The sequence below is a fragment of the Monodelphis domestica genome, chromosome 7, assembly GCF_027887165.1.
Source record: "Monodelphis domestica isolate mMonDom1 chromosome 7, mMonDom1.pri, whole genome shotgun sequence".
In the NCBI taxonomy this organism is placed as follows: Eukaryota; Metazoa; Chordata; class Mammalia; order Didelphimorphia; family Didelphidae; genus Monodelphis; species Monodelphis domestica.
The window spans coordinates 17,698,098-17,716,228 of NC_077233.1; the positions used below are offsets into that span (position 1 = coordinate 17,698,098).

Sequence of the window (18,131 nt, forward strand, 5' to 3'; positions counted from 1 at the left end):
ACAGAGGAACTCGAATCCTTCTTCCAAGAGGCTTTCAATTACTTGAAGACAGCAATCAAGCAGTGATCAACCAATCAGTCCTTATTAAGAGCCTTCTATGTGCCAGGCACTATGCTAAGCATTGGCCTCACAAAAAGGGGCAAAAGATAGTCTCTGCCCTTGAGGAGCTTACTGTCTAATGGAGCAGCCAACATGCCAACAAATAGGAGAAATGGGAAATAATGAACAGAGGGAAGGCCTGGCAATTAAGATGGTTGAGGAAGGCTTCCATTAAAAGTCAGTGGGCAGAAGTTTCAGGCCCAAGAGACAGGCAGAAAATGGCTTGAGACAAGAAGTGGAGTGCCTTCATCCACCCCCATTCCCAGTCCCAAGTCTTCTCTTCTCAAGGTGAAGCATCCCCAGTTCCTTCAACTGATCCCCATAGGACAAGAGCTTGAGACCCTTCCGGACCCTACGCTGCTGCCTCTACCACACAGGTGGGGAAATGATGGGAGATTCTGTCTTGCCACAGAAAAGGGCTGCAGCCCCCATACCTTGTGCCGCTGTCACTCCTGCTACACCATAAAGCCACCAAACACTTGCCCCATTTCCTTTCACTAGGTAAGCTCCTTGAGGGCAGGGGCTATCTTTTGCCTAGCTGTGTATTCCCAGGTGTTTAGCACAGAAGGTGCTTAAAACGTCATTGATTGGTTGAGCCTCCCAGCCCATCACACTTCAAGGATGAGACAAAAGGGCGCAGGTGTTTCTACCAGGATTTCCTGACCTGATCTCAAGGATCCCACAGCCTTTGTCTCAGGCACAGCCAAGGAACAGGGTTAGAAGGTCTGCCCAAGGCTTAAGATCTCAGGAAGTCTGCTGCAGAAGCCAATGCATGCCCTTGCAATGCAAGGGGCCTCAGAGATCTCTGGAACACAAACAGGTGTGCCGAAGAAGTCACCCAGGTAACCGGGTTCCCCAGAGTTGCACCGAGCAGTCTCCCTGGGCGTTCTTTGGTATCTCTCATTGTAAAACAGACAGGTCTAGCAAGATAGTACGGCTCAGACTAAAGGCCAGCCCAGGGCCCAAAGCTTCCCGCTTTTATCTCTTGCTTGATGCAGCCTTGGACTCAGTCAAATCAAGTCTACACATTTTTTAAGCACAACTGTTCGCCAGGCACTGGACTAAAGGCAGGAAGTTACATGAAAAAGCTTTCCAGGGCCTCCCAGTCTCAGGAAGGAAAGATGTCAACAGCAAACAATGCTACATGAACAAAAAGTCCACAGATGTTGGAGCTTCTAGAGCTAGAATTAGGAGGACTGGACAGGGCTTCTTAGGGGGCTGGACAAAGGGGGTCATCCAGGCAACAGAGGACAGTCAGAGAAGGAGGCTGGAGTGGGTTTAAGGAAAGAAAGCACAGGAAAAGGGGTGATAGTGAGGCTGCAAGGTGGGCCAAGTGCTCTGGATACTGCACCGAACATAGAGGCGGAAAGACCTGTATTCAAATCCTGCCTCAGACACATGATCCTTGGCAAGTAACAACTCCCATAGGCCTCAATTTTCTCATCTATAAACGCTGAGTACCTGCTTCTCAGGACTGTATTGAGCATAAAATAAGAGACTATTGTGTTTGTAAACTTAAAGCGGTATGAATGAATGCTAGCTGTGCCAAGCAGGCAGCGCCACCTCCTCTTTTCTCCCTTTTTAATTCCTATGTAAGCTCCTGGGGGCAGGGACTCCCTGGACCCCTTGTATTTGCATCCCGGCCCCTAGGAAGCTCTCAATGCCCTCAAAATGGGCTGTGCCCCTCCTGGTGAATGAGGAGCCAGTACGGACCTGGCCAGGCTGGTCCCGGGTCAAACTCTGCATCCCCAGTCAGGCCTGCCATCTTGGTGAGCTTGGTCTGAGCCCCAGGACTCTGCGAGAGCGTCCAGGCTCCCTGACCTAGAGCAGGGTTGGGGAAGCTGCTGGTGCTGATTGGGGTTGAGGAGACGGATCGATCGATCGATTGATTCCTGTAGCTGTTGAACCCTGGGGCCCCCGAAGGGAAGAGGCAGTTGTTGGCTCCTGCCTGTCTGGAGATGACCCGAGGACGCGAGGTCTGGGGGGAACGTCCACCGCCCAGGACCCCCACTTCATGGATGATCAATCTATCCGCACCAACCAAAGCTCTGGCTAGTGCCCCCCACCCAGAGGCGGGGAAGGGACAGCTGCGGGACTTAGCGGGAAGGTGAGAAAGACTAACGAAGGATTGGGTTTGAATTCCGGAAACAACTGGGGAGCTGCGACCGCATCCTACAGCTGGAGAGACTTGAGTGCGCCTCAAGCATCCCAGCCGAGCCCGAAGGTCGCGCGCAGGGTAGCCCTCCCAGGTAGGGAAGAGTTGGGAGGAGCGCGGAAGGCTCGTGCCCGCGCGGCTGGAGCGAGGAAGTTTAGCCCCGCCCCCGCCCCCTCGAGAGTCGACGTCTCTAGACACCCAGGCGCCCCCACCCTTGTGTTCGGGAAGATTGGCGTGGCTGCAAGCCAATGGACGGCAACTCAGGTTGGGTCTGGCCAATGAGGGAAAGTGGGGCGGGATTTCCCCTAGCAGTTCCCTGGGTTCCGAGGCGGCGGCGACCGCGGCTGAGGAGGCGGAGGCGGCGACGGCAGCCACGGACTGGCGGGCGGGGCCGAATCCGGTTCGGTCGGTGGCGCGCCTGCGAAGGCGGCGAGCGCTCAGGCAGCAGCTGTCGCCGTCGTAGTAGCTGTCACCGTCACCGCCGCCTCCTCCGCCCCGTCCGGACCCGACTAGGGCCGGGCCCGCTTGTCCGCCGCCATGCCGGGCATCGACAAGCTGCCCATCGAGGAGACCCTGGAAGACAGCCCGCAGGTGAGGCGACCGCGCGGCCTAGGAGGCCGGGCCCGGTCCCCCGCCCCGGAGCCCCAGACCTTTTGGGTCTCATAGTCCGGCGACTACCTTCCGTCCCGCGGCCAGGACTCCTCGGGCCTCTGAGTCCTCCCGCTCCGGAACCGAACTTTCCCAGAAGGGAGGAGTGTGGATTGATTCAGCCCGAAAGGGGGGGGGGGGCGTCGGGGGGGAGTCCAGTTCCGGCCCTGCGCGCTCCTCTCTCTGTGTCTCTGCCTCTCTCTTCCCCTTCTCTCTTCCTTCCATCTCCCTCTCTCCCTCCATTTCTTTCTCTCTCAATCTCCCATTCTTCCCCTCCACCCCCCTTTCTCCCTCTTTCTCTCCATCTCTCTTCTCTTTCCCTTTTTCTCAATCTCTCTGTCTCCCAGCATCTGTCTCATTAATCCTCAGGGAAAGTCATTCACCACCTTCTGCAAAGGAGTTTTCACATCAGCTGCAGGCTGTATTTATTTCTTCACATTTAACAGTTTAACACAGATTCCGTTTATGTGAAATAAATTGGCCTTTTATTTTATTCTCTGTCTTGTACTTAGAGAATGTTCAAGGGATTAGCCCATGATACTTGATCTGGGAGAGCATGGGGGGAAGGGAAAGAGCATTCATTAAGCCCCCACTGTGTGCTAGGCACTTTATAAATATTATTTCATGTGATCCTCACAACACTCCCTAACTATAGGCTTGGTGCTGCTATCATCCTCATTTTACAGGGGAACCGCCTTGCCCAGCTAGTAAGTTGCAGAGGGTAGATTTAAACTGAGGTCTTCTTGCCTCCAGGCCCAGTGCTCTACCCACTGTGCAAACTGACTGCTTCAGTCTCTTTAAAAGAATAAACCCAATTTGGATCTTTAAGTTACTGTTTCTCTTAGATTAGTTTAGGACTTTATAGATCATAAAAGTGGTTAGTAGATACTATTTGATCTTCATAACCCAATGAAATAGGAGGTGTTCGAGTTGTTACCTTTGTTTTTATAGAGGAGAAAACTCGGGTTAAGTGGCTTGTAGAGTCATGCAATAAAGAACTAAGATTTGAAGCTGTGATTCCAACCCATTTCCATTGATCTAAGGACTCTCTTTAGGTTCTGCCATACTGCCTCTATACTGAAAAAGTGCTTATTGGTAGGGCCTGTTACCATGGGAACAGTCACAGAAGAGCTGGAAAACGAGTTGGGAAGTTTTCAAAGAAACTACTTAAACACTATTTTTTGGCCAGATCTCATTAACCATTTAAGAAAAGTATAGGAGTTGGGTGCCTTTTGAACAGAACAAAAAATACTTTCTGAATCACCTGTTTAGAACAGTTAGGACATTTTGTATCTAGGATGATAAAACTGTGGACCTGATGGATGGGGGAACATCTAGGTCCTGCTACTTCTTCCTCTCCACATCCCACTTGTTTGGTGCTCCTATGAAGGATTTTCATATGCTGCATTCAGTTGCTAAGAAAATGCTATATACTTTTTCATTTTGAAGTGATCCGGACAAACCCATTGCCTGTTTGGTAATGTACTTCTGTCAGTCAGCTTATACTGACACAAGGGAAAATGATTTTTTGTATATATGTAGTGGCTATTCCCATCAGTTCTACCTTCTTTGAATTCAGTCTACTATTAGTATGTAGTCTATAACTTAATGCTTATATCTGTAATATAACCTCACATATTATGTAGATATAATCTACTATAATAAACAGATTAGTAACCCTGGAGTCAGAAAAACTTGGATTCAAGTGCTTCTCTCTTTAATACATCCTGGCTGAGTGTCTTTGGGCAAGCCACTGAGCCCCCCAATGCCTCTCTTAAGTTTGGATGTTGCAGAGTTGCTGAATCAGTAGAATTTCTGGGAGCTCCCACCACAAATGAAATCACAGCTCTAATCCCCATCCCTGCCAACCACTCAACAAGCATTTATTAAACTCCCTAATAAATGTTCTAGGCTCTGGGATCCAAGTACAAAGACTGAAATAATCCCTATTGGTTAGAAGGAGACACTAAGTACAAATATAAGTATATACAGAAGAAATAGGGAAAAGAAGAAATTTAAAGTAATTGAGTACTGGGGGGCTTAGGAAAGGTTTCATGTAGAAAGTGATGCTTGAGCTGTACTTCATCAAAAGAAGAGAAGTATTCTGGAAAGCAGAGATGAGAGAGTACATTTCAGGGATGGAGAGCAAACAGCTGGTGAGGAACAGAGAGAAAGCCACTTTGGTTGTATCACAGAGTTCAGGGAAGGAAGTAATGTCTAATGAGGCTAGAAAGATAGATTGAGTCTAGTTTGTTGAAAAAGCTAGAGAGGATTTTATGTTCTAGAGGCAATGGGGAACAACTGGAATTGATTGAGAAGGAGAGTCATAAGGTCAGCACTTTATAGAAAATCACTTTGGCAGCAATGTGTAGGTTTTTGTTATAATTTAGGCAGAAGTTGATCAGAGTCTGAACTAATGATTATAGCTAACATTAATATAACAACAACAATAGCTAGTGTAGCACCTACTATATGCTAGGCACTGTGCTAAGCGCTTTACAAATATGATCTCATTTGATCTTCCCAACCCTAAGAACTTGGTACTCTTTTTATCCCTAATTTACATTTGAAAGAAATTTGAAAGAAACAGGCAAAGATTAAGTGACTCACCCAGGGTCATATTGGTACTAAATATCTAAGACTGTATTTGAATTCAGATCTTCCAGACTCCAGGTGCAGTCACTATCCACTCTCTTCCCACCACCATTCCATACCCCTAACTTTTAACCAAGATGGTAGCTGTTTGAGTAGAGAGAAATAGTCTCCAGAAATGTTATGAAGGTAGAAACAGCAAAATTTGGCAACTGTTTGATTGGATATGTGAATTGAGGGTAAGTGAACATCATAGCATAATAAAGTCAGAGTGAACCTAGAAGGAGGGAATAGAGAGGTTGGGGAGGGGCACAGATAGTGAGTTCAGTTTGGCCCCTGTTCAAGATTTTAGAAAAAAAATTTTTTTTTTTGAAAGCAGTCTTTAAAAATGAAGTTTGTCATTTAGAAAAGAATAAGCATAGATAATAATGATAGAATAAAGAAGCTATATAAGTGCTTAATAGAAGGATTGCTTATTAGTTTTTCTCACTTCCAGGTAATACAATTACTATACTTAGTTTCAGTTTTCATAAGCTGTTACCTTAAAGGAAACACAAATTTATTCAGTATTTTTAACACTAGATAGGGTTCTCTGTGCCCATGAAATCAACTCTATGTCAGATTTAATTGCAATATAAATAATATACAAATGTCTTATTCTTTGATAAAAAAAAAAGTTCATTAATTGATCTCCCTCTCACTGTACTCCTCCCCCCCTCCAAAAAAAAAGGTAATGTCTTTCTTTGTCTTCTCCTTTTTTCCCCCATCTAACTATGTTTACAGAAAGGAGAAGAGTGCCCTAAGAATCTGTAAAACTCAGGCTGTTTATGGTCTGGAAGATATAATCCTAAGTAACAGAGTTCATTGTCCCTTTGTACTATGTGTCTATGAATGGCTTCGAGTCATTCTCTTGCCAAGAATGTCATAGCCATATTGACCTATAATCTTAGTGGTATATATTTTATTGCAATCTGTGATTTTAAATTAATTAATTAAAACTTGATATTTCATTTACAAGAACATAACCAGTCCTTAATCGTATAGAAAATTAATTGGAATATGTTCCCAGTTCTCTCATATGTTTCCACCATGTAATTTAAAGCTTGTAAAATTAATTTACATACAAATATTGTGGTGGTGGATGTTTGCATGCTTTTAATCATTTTCTGTTGAATATTTAATTATTTTAAAGATTTGCACATAATTTGAATATTTGTTCGTTAACTGTTTATGGTGATTTCATTAGATACTATTTATCAAGAAGATTTATCATGAGATGCTTAATAGAAGAGCTTGGTATGTTTTACATGGTCTCTTTCTTTCACATTGTAAAAACTTTTATGACCAACTCTTGTGAAAGTTCAGACTTAGAGAGTTTGGGTTATTTTTTTTATTACTAACCAAGCTCATAATATTAAACAACTCTACAGCCTGTTATAGTTTATGGCTATAAGTAGAGAAAGTATTCTGCTAATAGTATAAGTTGCTAGAAATTAGCCTTCTGTTGCAAAACATCATAAAATCTAGTTACATACAGACTTTGCCCTGATCACAAATCAGACTATAAAAATTCTAAGGTGATACATAATTTCAAAGTCCATAATTTGATTTTTCACAAAAAAAAAAACAAGAACATTTCACAGATAGGTCATTTAAGTGTTCAAATGTGTAATTATTTGAATATCAAAGGACCTACCTCAAGTTTTTAATCTTTCTTTAAAAAAAACAACCACCACCTTTTCTTCAATCTTAGAATCAATAGTTTATTACTTCCAAGGTAGAAGAATTGTAAGAACCAGGCTATAGGGGTTTAGTGACTTGCCCAGGGTCACACAGGTAGTACGTATCTGCATCCAGATTTGAACACAGGACTTCCCTATCTAGGCCTGGCTCTCAATCTACCCAGCTGCCCCATGTTTTTCATATTTCTAGTGGAAAAAGGCAAAACAATGCTAAACCAGCCTGCAAAAATCAAGATAGGTTCAAGGGAGTTTTTTTTATTCATTTGGAAGGAAAGTTATGGGAATAATTGATGTATCTGATCCTTCGCTATTTTATAGAGAGTAAGCTCTCCATTAATATCCTAAAATAATTGTATAATAATAATTATAGTTTAAAAGATCTATGATACAGTCTGTGTACATACTAAACCCCATCAGTGCCTTTTATAACCCTATTCTCACAGTTATAAATGAGTGATTGTGGACAAAGTCATTTCCTTTTGGCCAACAGAGTTTTTCTATGCTTAGAAATGCTCGTTTTCTACTGATAAAAGCAGTCTATTACCAGGCCCTTACTTGCAACCTTTCCATGTTGGTGGAACCTGCTAGAGTTTGTATTTAGTAGGTATAAGTAGAGTATCTGAGTATTTGCCATCACTACATAGGGTAGTGATGGCAAACCTTTTAGAGGGTCAGGTGATGTCCCTGGGGGTTGTGGGGTGGAGAGGAAGAGGAGAGCAGCCTGGCCCCATGTCCCTCTGGCTTTCTAGTAGCAGACTCTGTGCTGCGGCAACGGCAAGCATACCCACAGAGAGGACTCTTGGTGCCCCATCTTGCACACATACCCTAACACTAACCTAGGACCACCTCCACACCATGCTGAAGTTCTGGCAGGATCATTATTGTAGTCTATACTTTTCTTAAATGATATACTATCTTAACTTTCTTATTTATCCTATAAACAGATGATTTTTTTAAAAAACAACTTTATTTTATTATCTCATGTCTCAACCTAGTTTTTGTGACTTAGAAAATACTACTTCTTTCAAGAAGTAAAACTGAGAACCATAGAAGCCCTGAATTAGTCAACACAAAAACCCCTTAGTGAAGAATTTGATTTCAGAGTTACTGAGGTTTCCAAATGTAGAGCTCAGATTTTTAAATGAAAATGATTTTTCCCTCCTCTTAATAAATAGAAATGATTTGTCTTTATTTAATCCAGACCCGGTCCCTGCTGGGGGTATTTGAAGAAGATGCTGCAGCTATTTCCAATTACATGAATCAGTTATATCAAGCCATGCGTCGTATCTATGATGCCCAGGTAAGGAATGAGCTAGCACCTGAAATGTGACTGTCAAAACATAGTTTGATTCCACATATTTTAAACTCTAGTGCTCGTGTTTCAGTTATTACCTTCTATAGTACATCATGTAATAATTAAGATTGAATTATTTTTTCTGGAATACAGGCATAGTCTGCCTAATTGCCTCCCCAGAAATGTGAACAAGTAAGTCAGTGTTTCAGGGAGTGATTGATTCTATAACATTCCATAGCAACAGTGTTCTGAATGAAAGAATTTGAACTACAAAAGCTTCAAATTAATTTTGAGAGAAATTTAGCCCAAAGGAAAGAGGAAAGGGAGGGGGTGTGCAGTGCCACACTGGTAGGTAGCCAGTGGAGAAGAAGAACTTGTATCTGGATAATAGAGCATAAGGTGACAGAATAGAGAGACCAGGCCACCATTTAGCATGTAAGGCATCAGCCAATAAGGGGAATGATAAGAAGTAAACCTAAATAAATAAGTTTACAGCTGACAGCTAGGTTACACAGTGGATAGAGGACTGGCTCTGAATTAGGAGCACCCCAGTTCAAATCCAAACTCAGGTGCTTACAAGCAGTATGAACCTAGACAAGTCATTTAACCCTGTAAGCCTCATTTTCCACATCTGTAAAATGAGGTAGAGAAGGAAATGGCAAACTGGTACCTTTGCCAAGAAAACCTAAATGGGGTCATGAAGAGTTGGACACAACTAAACAGCAACTTAGGAGTAAAAATGAGGGATCCAGCAACTTTTCAAGAGGATATGAGAAGTGAAGCTAACTGTCCTCAGAAATCTTTGAATATATTGTTTAGACCTAAGTGAAGTTAATATTCTCAAATGAGCTTGAATATTGTTTCTTTTTTTAAAAACATCACCTCAAAGGGACAGGGTAATGGGAAAGTACTAGGCCATACAATAGAAGAAAAGTGGTGTAATGGACTAGGACTTCCTTCATAACACTAACTTTGGAACTCGAAAAAATGCGGCTAAATGGTTATTTTGCCTTTTTTTCCCCTTTGTATCTCAGAAGCAGCTTGTTATAGGTAGTCATTGCCTCTCTTTTTTGAGAAGGCCTTTTATCAGAGAACTTCCTGCATACAGTACTCAGTATGTTTCTGGAATATTTCATATTTCTGTAATGAAGAATAGAAACTAACTAAACACTTAGGCTAGTCTTGGAATAGTCCTAGGGAGAACTATAGTAGATAAGACTTTTTAGGATAGGGGCTTTTTAAATAATTAGTATGGTATTGAAAAGAACCTTTTGGGGACAGCTGTAATATTAATGACCAACATTGATTACAGTTTAGAATGTTATTGATTCATGTTCTTTCTGCCTGCTAAATGTTAACTTATAAGAACTAATAAAGTATAAAGAAAATTGGTCTCATACCTTGTATATTTTTAAAACTAGTGATTCTAGGTCTGGGGAGAGAAAAGGATTTGAAGATTACTTTATTCCATTTCAGTGTATACTAAAACATAAGATTTTGTTCAGAGAGAGAGCATGTGGTTAAGAAAGTAATTGTTAATTAAGATGCTTATTATTAACTAATGAGATAAAAATTTTAGATAGTAATACTCATGTAATCTGTTGGTTATTAAACTTTAAATCAATCTTGATTGTCTGATCCAATTTCTTTGGAGTTAATGGAAAACTGGAACACTTCTCTCCTTCCCTCCTCCCTTAAATCTCTGGATGCATTCTTTCATTACTAATTGCTTTTTGATAATTATTTATTTTTCCTCTTTATATTTTCCTTTTGATTTTTAATTCCAATAATGCTATCAAAAATGATGTTTCACATGTATTTTTAGATATAAGCCTAATTTTTTGTAGGTATATATACACATCTTGTGGCTTTTTAAAGAATTACTGGGGGGCAGCTGGGTAGCTCAGTGGATTGAGAACCAGGCCTAGAGACAGGAGGTCCTAGGTTCAAATCTGGCCTCATACACTTCCCAGCTGTGTGACCCTGGGCAAGTCACTTAGCCTCCATTGCCTAGCCCTTACCACTCTTCTGCCGCTCCAAGAAAGAAGGTAAGGGTTTAAAAAAAAAAAAGAATTACTGGAAGATTTTGAAAATATGCAATTAAAAGTAAAAATATTAATTGATCATGCTGAGGAGCTCAGAATTGGAAGAATTTTAGAGACCATTTAGGGAAGTGCTTTTATTTTATTGAGGGGAAAATCCTGAATCCTAAAGAAGTAAGTGACTTAGCAATTCCTCTGACTCAAAAATTAATGATACCATGCTGTTAAGTGGTTTGTCAGTCTTCATTTTTAACTTTTATGTTTTTTGAGTTTTTAATTTCACTCTCTTTTCCATAGAATGAATTAAGTGCAGCAACACACCTGACATCAAAGCTTCTAAAAGAATATGAGAAACAGGTATAGTATATACCAGTCATATTTTTGAAATGTAATAAAGAGAATTCACCTGGAGCCCTTGTTATTTTTTAAACCTAGAGGGAGTTCCATGAAAATAGTATATAAATGTTAACTAGAACTTCGTATCTAGTAAAGACCTGTGAGTAACAATAACTGACATTTCCTTGGGACCTGAAGGCTTTCAGAGTGTTTTTATTAAAGTGTTTATATAGATTTGTATATGTATGCATTTTCTCATTTTGTGCTCACAATCACCAGGTTAGGTAGCTATCATCCTAGGTGTAGTAATCCCATCCTGCAGATGAGGAGATCAAAGGTTAGAGTGGTCATGGAATTTGTCCACTGTAACAGAGAGGAAGGACCAGGCTAGGTTTGAAGCAAGGTATCCTCAGCTCTAAGTCTAGCACTTTTCCATTTGTCCTTTACTGTCCCTTAGTTTAAGAATGGTAGAGCCCAAAGAGACCTATCTTACTGATAAAGAGTCTGAGAACCAGAGAAACCAAGTGCCTGCTTTTTAAAGTCATGATTTTTAGTTATGCATATAACATTTTTAAAGTAGTTTTCAGGAATTACTTTGGAAGATATTTTATTGGTTTGAGTTTGGTGAATTCCTTCACCAACCAAGAATCACAATCTCACCATATTCATGAACTTTAAAAACTTATTGTGCATTGTCCAGATTTCTGTTATTTTGTCCTCAGACACAGTCCATTTCTAATCCATACGTGAAGCCTTTCCAACAGGGCTTAAGACCTACCAGAACTTGCCCACTTCTGGTATCACCTAGGAGAGTTCAGGGTCACCTCTGTGCCACGACAAGGTATTAGAATAGATCTTTCTTGGAAATGTCTAAAGTTATTAGGATAAAACATTGGTAGCACAAAAAACATTATTGAGAATGGATATTTTGCCTGACCCAAGAAAAATGAAAATTTATGAGCTGATTTCTTTTTCAATCTCAGCGTTTTCCACTAGGAGGTGATGATGAAGTAATGAGCTCTACTTTGCAGCAATTTTCAAAAGTGATTGATGAGGTAAATATTTTAATTTTAATAAAACAAATCAAGTATTAGATACATATTTCTAAATTTATATGACCTGCTTTTCCCCTCTTGCCAGCTAAGTTCTTGTCATGCAGTACTTTCAACTCAACTTGCTGATGCCATGATGTTTCCCATTTCTCAGTTTAAAGAAAGGGATCTAAAAGGTATGAAAGCTAAATTCACTTAAAATTCTTGCTATAGTATGGTTTTACATTTTGCAAAATGCATGCTACTCTCCATCCTATCAGTGAGATGTATCACTTACTTTAGACTCAAATTGGCAGGTATCTCTTCCATGTAGTAGGAGTTAGGAGAGTGTCACCCCATAATCTAGAAAATCCACATACAAATTTTTGGTCCTCCCTTCATACCACAGATGTTTGAATCTTTTCTTTTAAAGAAATTTGGGCATTTACAGTACTCTGTTGTAAACTATAGGTTAAATATGCATTTCTGAATTTCTAAAATTTTTCTGTATCATCTGCTAGCCTTTGCATGTCATCTGTGGCTGCTGCAAAACTCCCCCCAAATTTCCATTTATTTTCTTATGCCAACCTGTAATATATTGAAACCACATTGGGGAAAGTCACAATGTGGAAGGGCTAACTGTATTGTCACTGTCTACCAATTTACTATTTTTATTTGCAGTGTGTGTATATGTGTGTTTTTAATTACCCCCTCTAGTTATTGTAACAGTAAGGTTTCCCAGATTCGAATCTATTCTAATAGTTTATAATCTAAGACAAACACATTGACAAGTGTATAGAATCCATAAGTATCAGAGTAAATTAGTGGCAAAATTGACAGAAAAGTGCTTTAATCATTTACAAGTCAAAAATAAATGTATCTTAGGAGTAGAATATGCTATTGTTGTAGAAAAAGACGAGTGAAGATGATGCCATACTATCTATTTGGGGAAATGTTTCTGTTAATAAATGTGTTTGTTTTATTAATGCCTCTAAAACTGATTATATCTTCCACTTATCCTTGCTTTTCACCTACCCCAAAGTTCTGTCAGTCTAAATCAGCTTTGGAATTTCATGGTTAACCTGGTAAAGAGCAGTTTTTCTGGATGTGAAACTTCTGGCTTATAATACTTCCTGTTATTATTATCTTATTTTATTCCCATGAAAAGATCATTTTGGGTTTTTGTTATAAAATTAAGAATGAATTTTAGCACGTTTGAAAACATTTAAAAAATAAGAATGTCTTATTTTTTGTGACAGAAAGTGACAGAATGTCTACTTGTATATTAAACTGTAATCATACTCAAATTTTGTATTTTTATTCTTTTCAGAAATATTAACATTAAAGGAAGTGTTTCAAATTGCCAGCAATGGTAAGCCCAAAGAACTTTAATCTTTTTTCAGTAGCAATTATATACATTTAATAACAGAAAGCCTTTTAGCCCAGTGCTTTCTTGTGGTATAGTAGCAAAGAACTGAGGGGGGAAAATGAGCCTAGTTTTTAAAAATTAAGTAGCATTTAGGATTATTCTGTTACTTATTGACATTCTTTATAAAGTGCCTTGATAGATTGTGACTTAACACCTCGATGTAGCATGAGGAAATCTGGTAGTATCAAAACTTGGTTGGTTTAGTAAATAAATGACTGGAAATTTACATTATATTTTTAAAAACATCATTGACTATGATAAGCAAAAATGTAATTGGGAAAGATTTGGCATTGGTGAAATAAACATTTTTCATAGTGATAAAAGTTTTGGAGTGGAGTAAGAAGAAAGAAATGATACGACTTTTTCTAATTTCAGAAAAAATTTACTTTCCCAGAGCATTTCAAATGCTCAAGCCTCTTCAAGGAAGTACTATTACATAAATTATTTTTGTTTTCCAGATCATGATGCTGCAATTAATAGATATAGTCGACTGTCAAAAAAAAGAGAAAACGATAAGGTTTGATGTGTTCTCTTTTGATACTGAGATTAATATCGTTAACTGTGTGTTTATCCTGAGTGTGCTTGGTTTTCCTGTTTTAAAAGGATAACTAGCAATGGTTAAATGAAAATATTCCTTCTAAATTTTTACTTTAATGCTCTTAGCTTTTGAATTTTGTGTTCTTCCTTATGATAAAGACTCTATCAGAATTAGGAATATTTTAAACCTATAACTATTTCCAAAATTTAGGGTGTTGTTTTAGTGTGTTTTTTTCCCCATAGTTCTCTGACTTAGTATTTAAATAAAACTTAAAGCATCACTAGTCATATGTAAGCAAATGTATACCAGTGTTGCAAAAAATGTCTCTCCAAATATCAGAATGATAAAATGGCATTGTAGAATATTTAACTGAAATCAAACTGATACAGGAAAAACCTGCCACTCCTGTAGGATCTCCAGATCATTCCATCTGCCCTCCTACATGTGTTGTTGTCTTCGCCAGGTAGACCGAGAGCTCCCTAAGAGGAACTGTCTTCTCTTCCCCAGCACTTAGCACAGCATTTGACTTCGTAATAAGCACTTAATAATGCTTTTCATTCCTTTATTCAGGGAGGATTACTGTCTAGAAATAACCCACAAGTTGACATTTATAGCTCAAAAAAGAAGCACCTCACAGAGCTTGCAATGTACCTTCTTTGAAACCCTGTGAAGCTAATGCAAAAATTACAAACTCCATTTTATTAAATGATTACGATTATTTCTTAAATATATAACACCTAGTTTAATAATTGCCAGCACTTATATATCAGTTAATGAATTTTAAAGTGCTTGACATGCTATCTTATTTGCTCTGAGATTACCTATGAAGTAATTGCTACAAATGGGCAAAATAAGACTGAGAGCACTTAAGTGACTTTCTCAAAATCACACAAGTAATAAGTGACTGAGGTAGGATTTGAACACAGATCTTCCTGATGAAGAGTCCATCCCTCTGTCTATTATACCACTCATTTAAAATGGCTTGGTCATAGTCACCCAGTTGACAGCCTTAGTTAAGGAGCAAACTATAAGGAGTTAACTTAATTTTTTAAGAAGCCTTCCAGCTCTAACTTCCATGGCCCATGGGCTCTCTGCAGCTTTGTTGCATAGCTTATGGGGCAACTTGGGATGGGGAAGAGGGATGAACTTGGGAAGTTCTGGGTTCAGCTGTTAACTTTGACACTAGTTATATGATCAGACAAGTAACTAAGATTCTTGAACTTTTGTTTTATCATTTGCAAAAGAGGGCTTAAAAAAAAACATTTATCTGACTCTTCTGAGGTCCTGGGGTCATCCTTTGGCTCCGCAATGGTCAGTGGTGGCCTTTGGCTGGTGGGCACGCACACAATGTCAGTAATCGCAGACTTCAAAGATAATGGTCCATTTACAGAGAGAGAGACTGACACTCAGCTATAGAACAAAATTGCAGGAGTGTTTCTGTGTTATTTTTAAGGCTTTTTTTATTCCCATTACTACAGATGTTCTGACATAGGCACTGAAGACTGTGAAGTGAAGGGGGCAGGGGCAAGTTTTGTTTTCCTTTGGAATTATTTTTGAAATTTAACATAAAAAGTAAAAAGTAAAGACTTTTTTGCACCAATAGCTTTATAGAGAGAGAGTTGAAAAAGATGTCATGATATAATGGGAAAGGCCCTGACTTTAGATTCAGAGAAGACAAGACCAGGATTTAGATCCTGCCTCAAAAACTTACCAACTGTGCATATCCATAAACAAATCAGTGAGCCTCTCTGGGCCCCATCTGTGCAAACCTTTAATGTAGCCGACCAGCAGTTACAAGATATTCTTATGTGGGTTGACCACCTAAAAGGGAAGCTGAGGACTGAGGGAGTTAGGGTGAAAGGGTTTAAAGATTAAGGAAAGGAGGACATAAAGTGAGAAAAGAGGCATAGAGACGCAGGATTCATCAGCATAGCATCCCGCCTGTTGATTACTTCTCTGACGGTATGAGAGAGAGTGAACTACAGGTGAAAACATTTTTATTGAAGTTTTGAGGAAAGGGGAATGGGAGAAAGTTATTCAAATATGTGACATGGTAGAGAATTTAGCATTAGCTTGGTAAACAACAACGAGATAAAAGAAATGGAGGCTAAGACAATGTAGTAGCTAGCATCCAACCCAGACTGCAGACTTGGGGAGGGGTCAGAATACTACAAGATTTGAGGCCCAGTTCAATGGAAGGATCCAGAAATCAATTATGTGAAATATTAGAAATATATCCATAAGTCTGGTACATGAGCACATTGCTCATAAGTCAGCTATTGAAGGCATCTTTAATACTTTCATGATTTGTTAATACCTGGAACCCTACATTTAAGTGCTGGATAAATGCCATTTCTGCTACTGCTGACAGTAATCCGACAGGGAAAACCAAACAAAAGGCCAGCATATCTGGAGGGAAAGCTGTCCTAGCATTTTAATTCCACATTTGGAGGTGAGGCTACTGTTCTCAGAAGGATTTCCAGTGACTGTTTTCAACCTGAGGAGTTTCCTCCCCCCATACTTCCATTCCACAAATTCTCATTTCTTGATGGTCAAGAATATTTCCCTCTAGTCAGCTCAGAGATCTAAACTTCCCATTTCAAACATTTTTATTTCAGATGAGACTTTATAGTCTTTTGTCCTAATTAAAATTCACTGACTCACTAGAAGACTTAAGAGCAGATACTTACAAAATATAAAGATGGAGAATGACAGTATTTGAGCTTCTGGCTTGAAATTTTCCTTTTAAACATCATGAGAATAAAGGGTTTAGTTTTGAACTATGGGAATCTTAGATTGGCCATTTTCTGTGGTTAACCCAGATGGGTATAAATCATCCTTCCTCTTTGATCTCACAAAAAGTCAAGCCCTGGCTTCAGGTCCATTAGTTTCAGGCCTATCTTGACCTCAGGATGATGGAAGAACAGCACAGAAAAGCTATTGTTTTAAAAAGGAATTAAATCTAGATTTATATTTAAGCTGGAAACAATCGTGTATTCCAGGTCCCTTAGATAAAGAAAAGGAAGTGCAAAAAGGTGGTAAGTTGTCCGAGGTTGCCATAGCTAGAAATGAAGTCTCATTAATTTTAAAACTTGAGAAAGAATTAAAATGGAAAGTAGTTCATTGTTACCTATTGGCAAGGACTACATGGTACAAGAAATATTCACAAGTGGAAAAGCCTTCTAGCTATTCTATTCCTTACCATGTTAGGGGGCCCCGTGTACCAATAGTGCACAGAGGCCAGTCCTGGCTACTATTTTGCTTTTGTGCTAAATGAAATATGATTTGTGTGTGTTGAATGAAGTTACCTTTAATAGTCCTTGGTATAGAAGGTCTTTAAAAGCAGCTGTGGATGGGAAAGTTTAATCTTCATAGTACTGGAAGCTCTTACTCTAAACCAAAAGCACCACTCCCCCACCCCTTCCCCGATTATTTTATTAACCTCAGCGATGATATATAGGGTTGAATCTAGACCACTAAGGCTAAGGGGTCCATCAGCCTTCACTTGAAGAGTAAGATTGGGCTACCTCTAAGACTCAGATGAAGGAAGTCTGGAAACTTCATCCACTTCCTTTTTTTCCTCTTATGCTTTTTCTTTATCTTGTGCTCTCAGCTTCTTTTCCTTCTATTCTACCAGTGCATGTTTTGCTGACAAAAGTGATATAAACTAAAATCTGCATTCTTTAATTTTTATTTTTGAAAATTAAGCCATTGATATTATAGTTTCAATAAATGGTTTGTGTTTCTAAAACTCAGACTAGTAATAAAGTTACTTCTTGTTACTGCTCTTCCACCTCCTCAAATGATTTACTTATGTACATGTTACAGCCCTTACTCTCTAATAGGCAAGCTGCCAGAAGGCAAAGACTTTTATTATTTTGTCTTTATATCTCTGGCACCTGGTGCAACATGTTTCACATTTTTCTTAGTTGTTTTTCGGTCATGTCCAACTCTTCATGACCTCATTTGGTGTTTTCATGGCAAAGATACTTTAGTGGTTTGACATTTCTTCGCCATTCTTTTACATAATTGTTGTTCTTTGTCCTTTGTTTTCCAAGGGGACCAATGGCATCACCAGATAATGTCTTGACTTGTGCATGAATTGGACTTAAGTGAGACAGAGCTGCACAAAGTTGTAAGCCTCATTCTTCCAGAGTCATTCAAGTCTAGTGGCAAGACAAGAGTCAGGATAGCTGGCAGTGGCCTACTTTGATGTTTGACCAAG

At 39.5% G+C, this 18,131-nt stretch overlaps 1 protein-coding gene across 1 annotated transcript in view; it reads left to right on the top strand.

Annotated features, from left to right (window-relative positions):
• The first annotated feature begins 2,566 nt into the window (after nucleotides 1–2,566).
• The window catches only part of APPL1 (adaptor protein, phosphotyrosine interacting with PH domain and leucine zipper 1), a 48,791-nt gene continuing 33,226 nt past the window's right edge, over nucleotides 2,567–18,131 (top strand). The window contains exons 1-7 of the mRNA XM_001362176.4: nucleotides 2,567–2,845; nucleotides 8,438–8,536; nucleotides 10,870–10,929; nucleotides 11,892–11,963; nucleotides 12,049–12,136; nucleotides 13,270–13,311; nucleotides 13,827–13,885. Coding sequence (XP_001362213.2) covers nucleotides 2,792–2,845; nucleotides 8,438–8,536; nucleotides 10,870–10,929; nucleotides 11,892–11,963; nucleotides 12,049–12,136; nucleotides 13,270–13,311; nucleotides 13,827–13,885 — 474 coding nt within the window. The 5' untranslated portion in view covers nucleotides 2,567–2,791. The remainder of the gene's footprint in view (nucleotides 2,846–8,437; nucleotides 8,537–10,869; nucleotides 10,930–11,891; nucleotides 11,964–12,048; nucleotides 12,137–13,269; nucleotides 13,312–13,826; nucleotides 13,886–18,131) is intronic.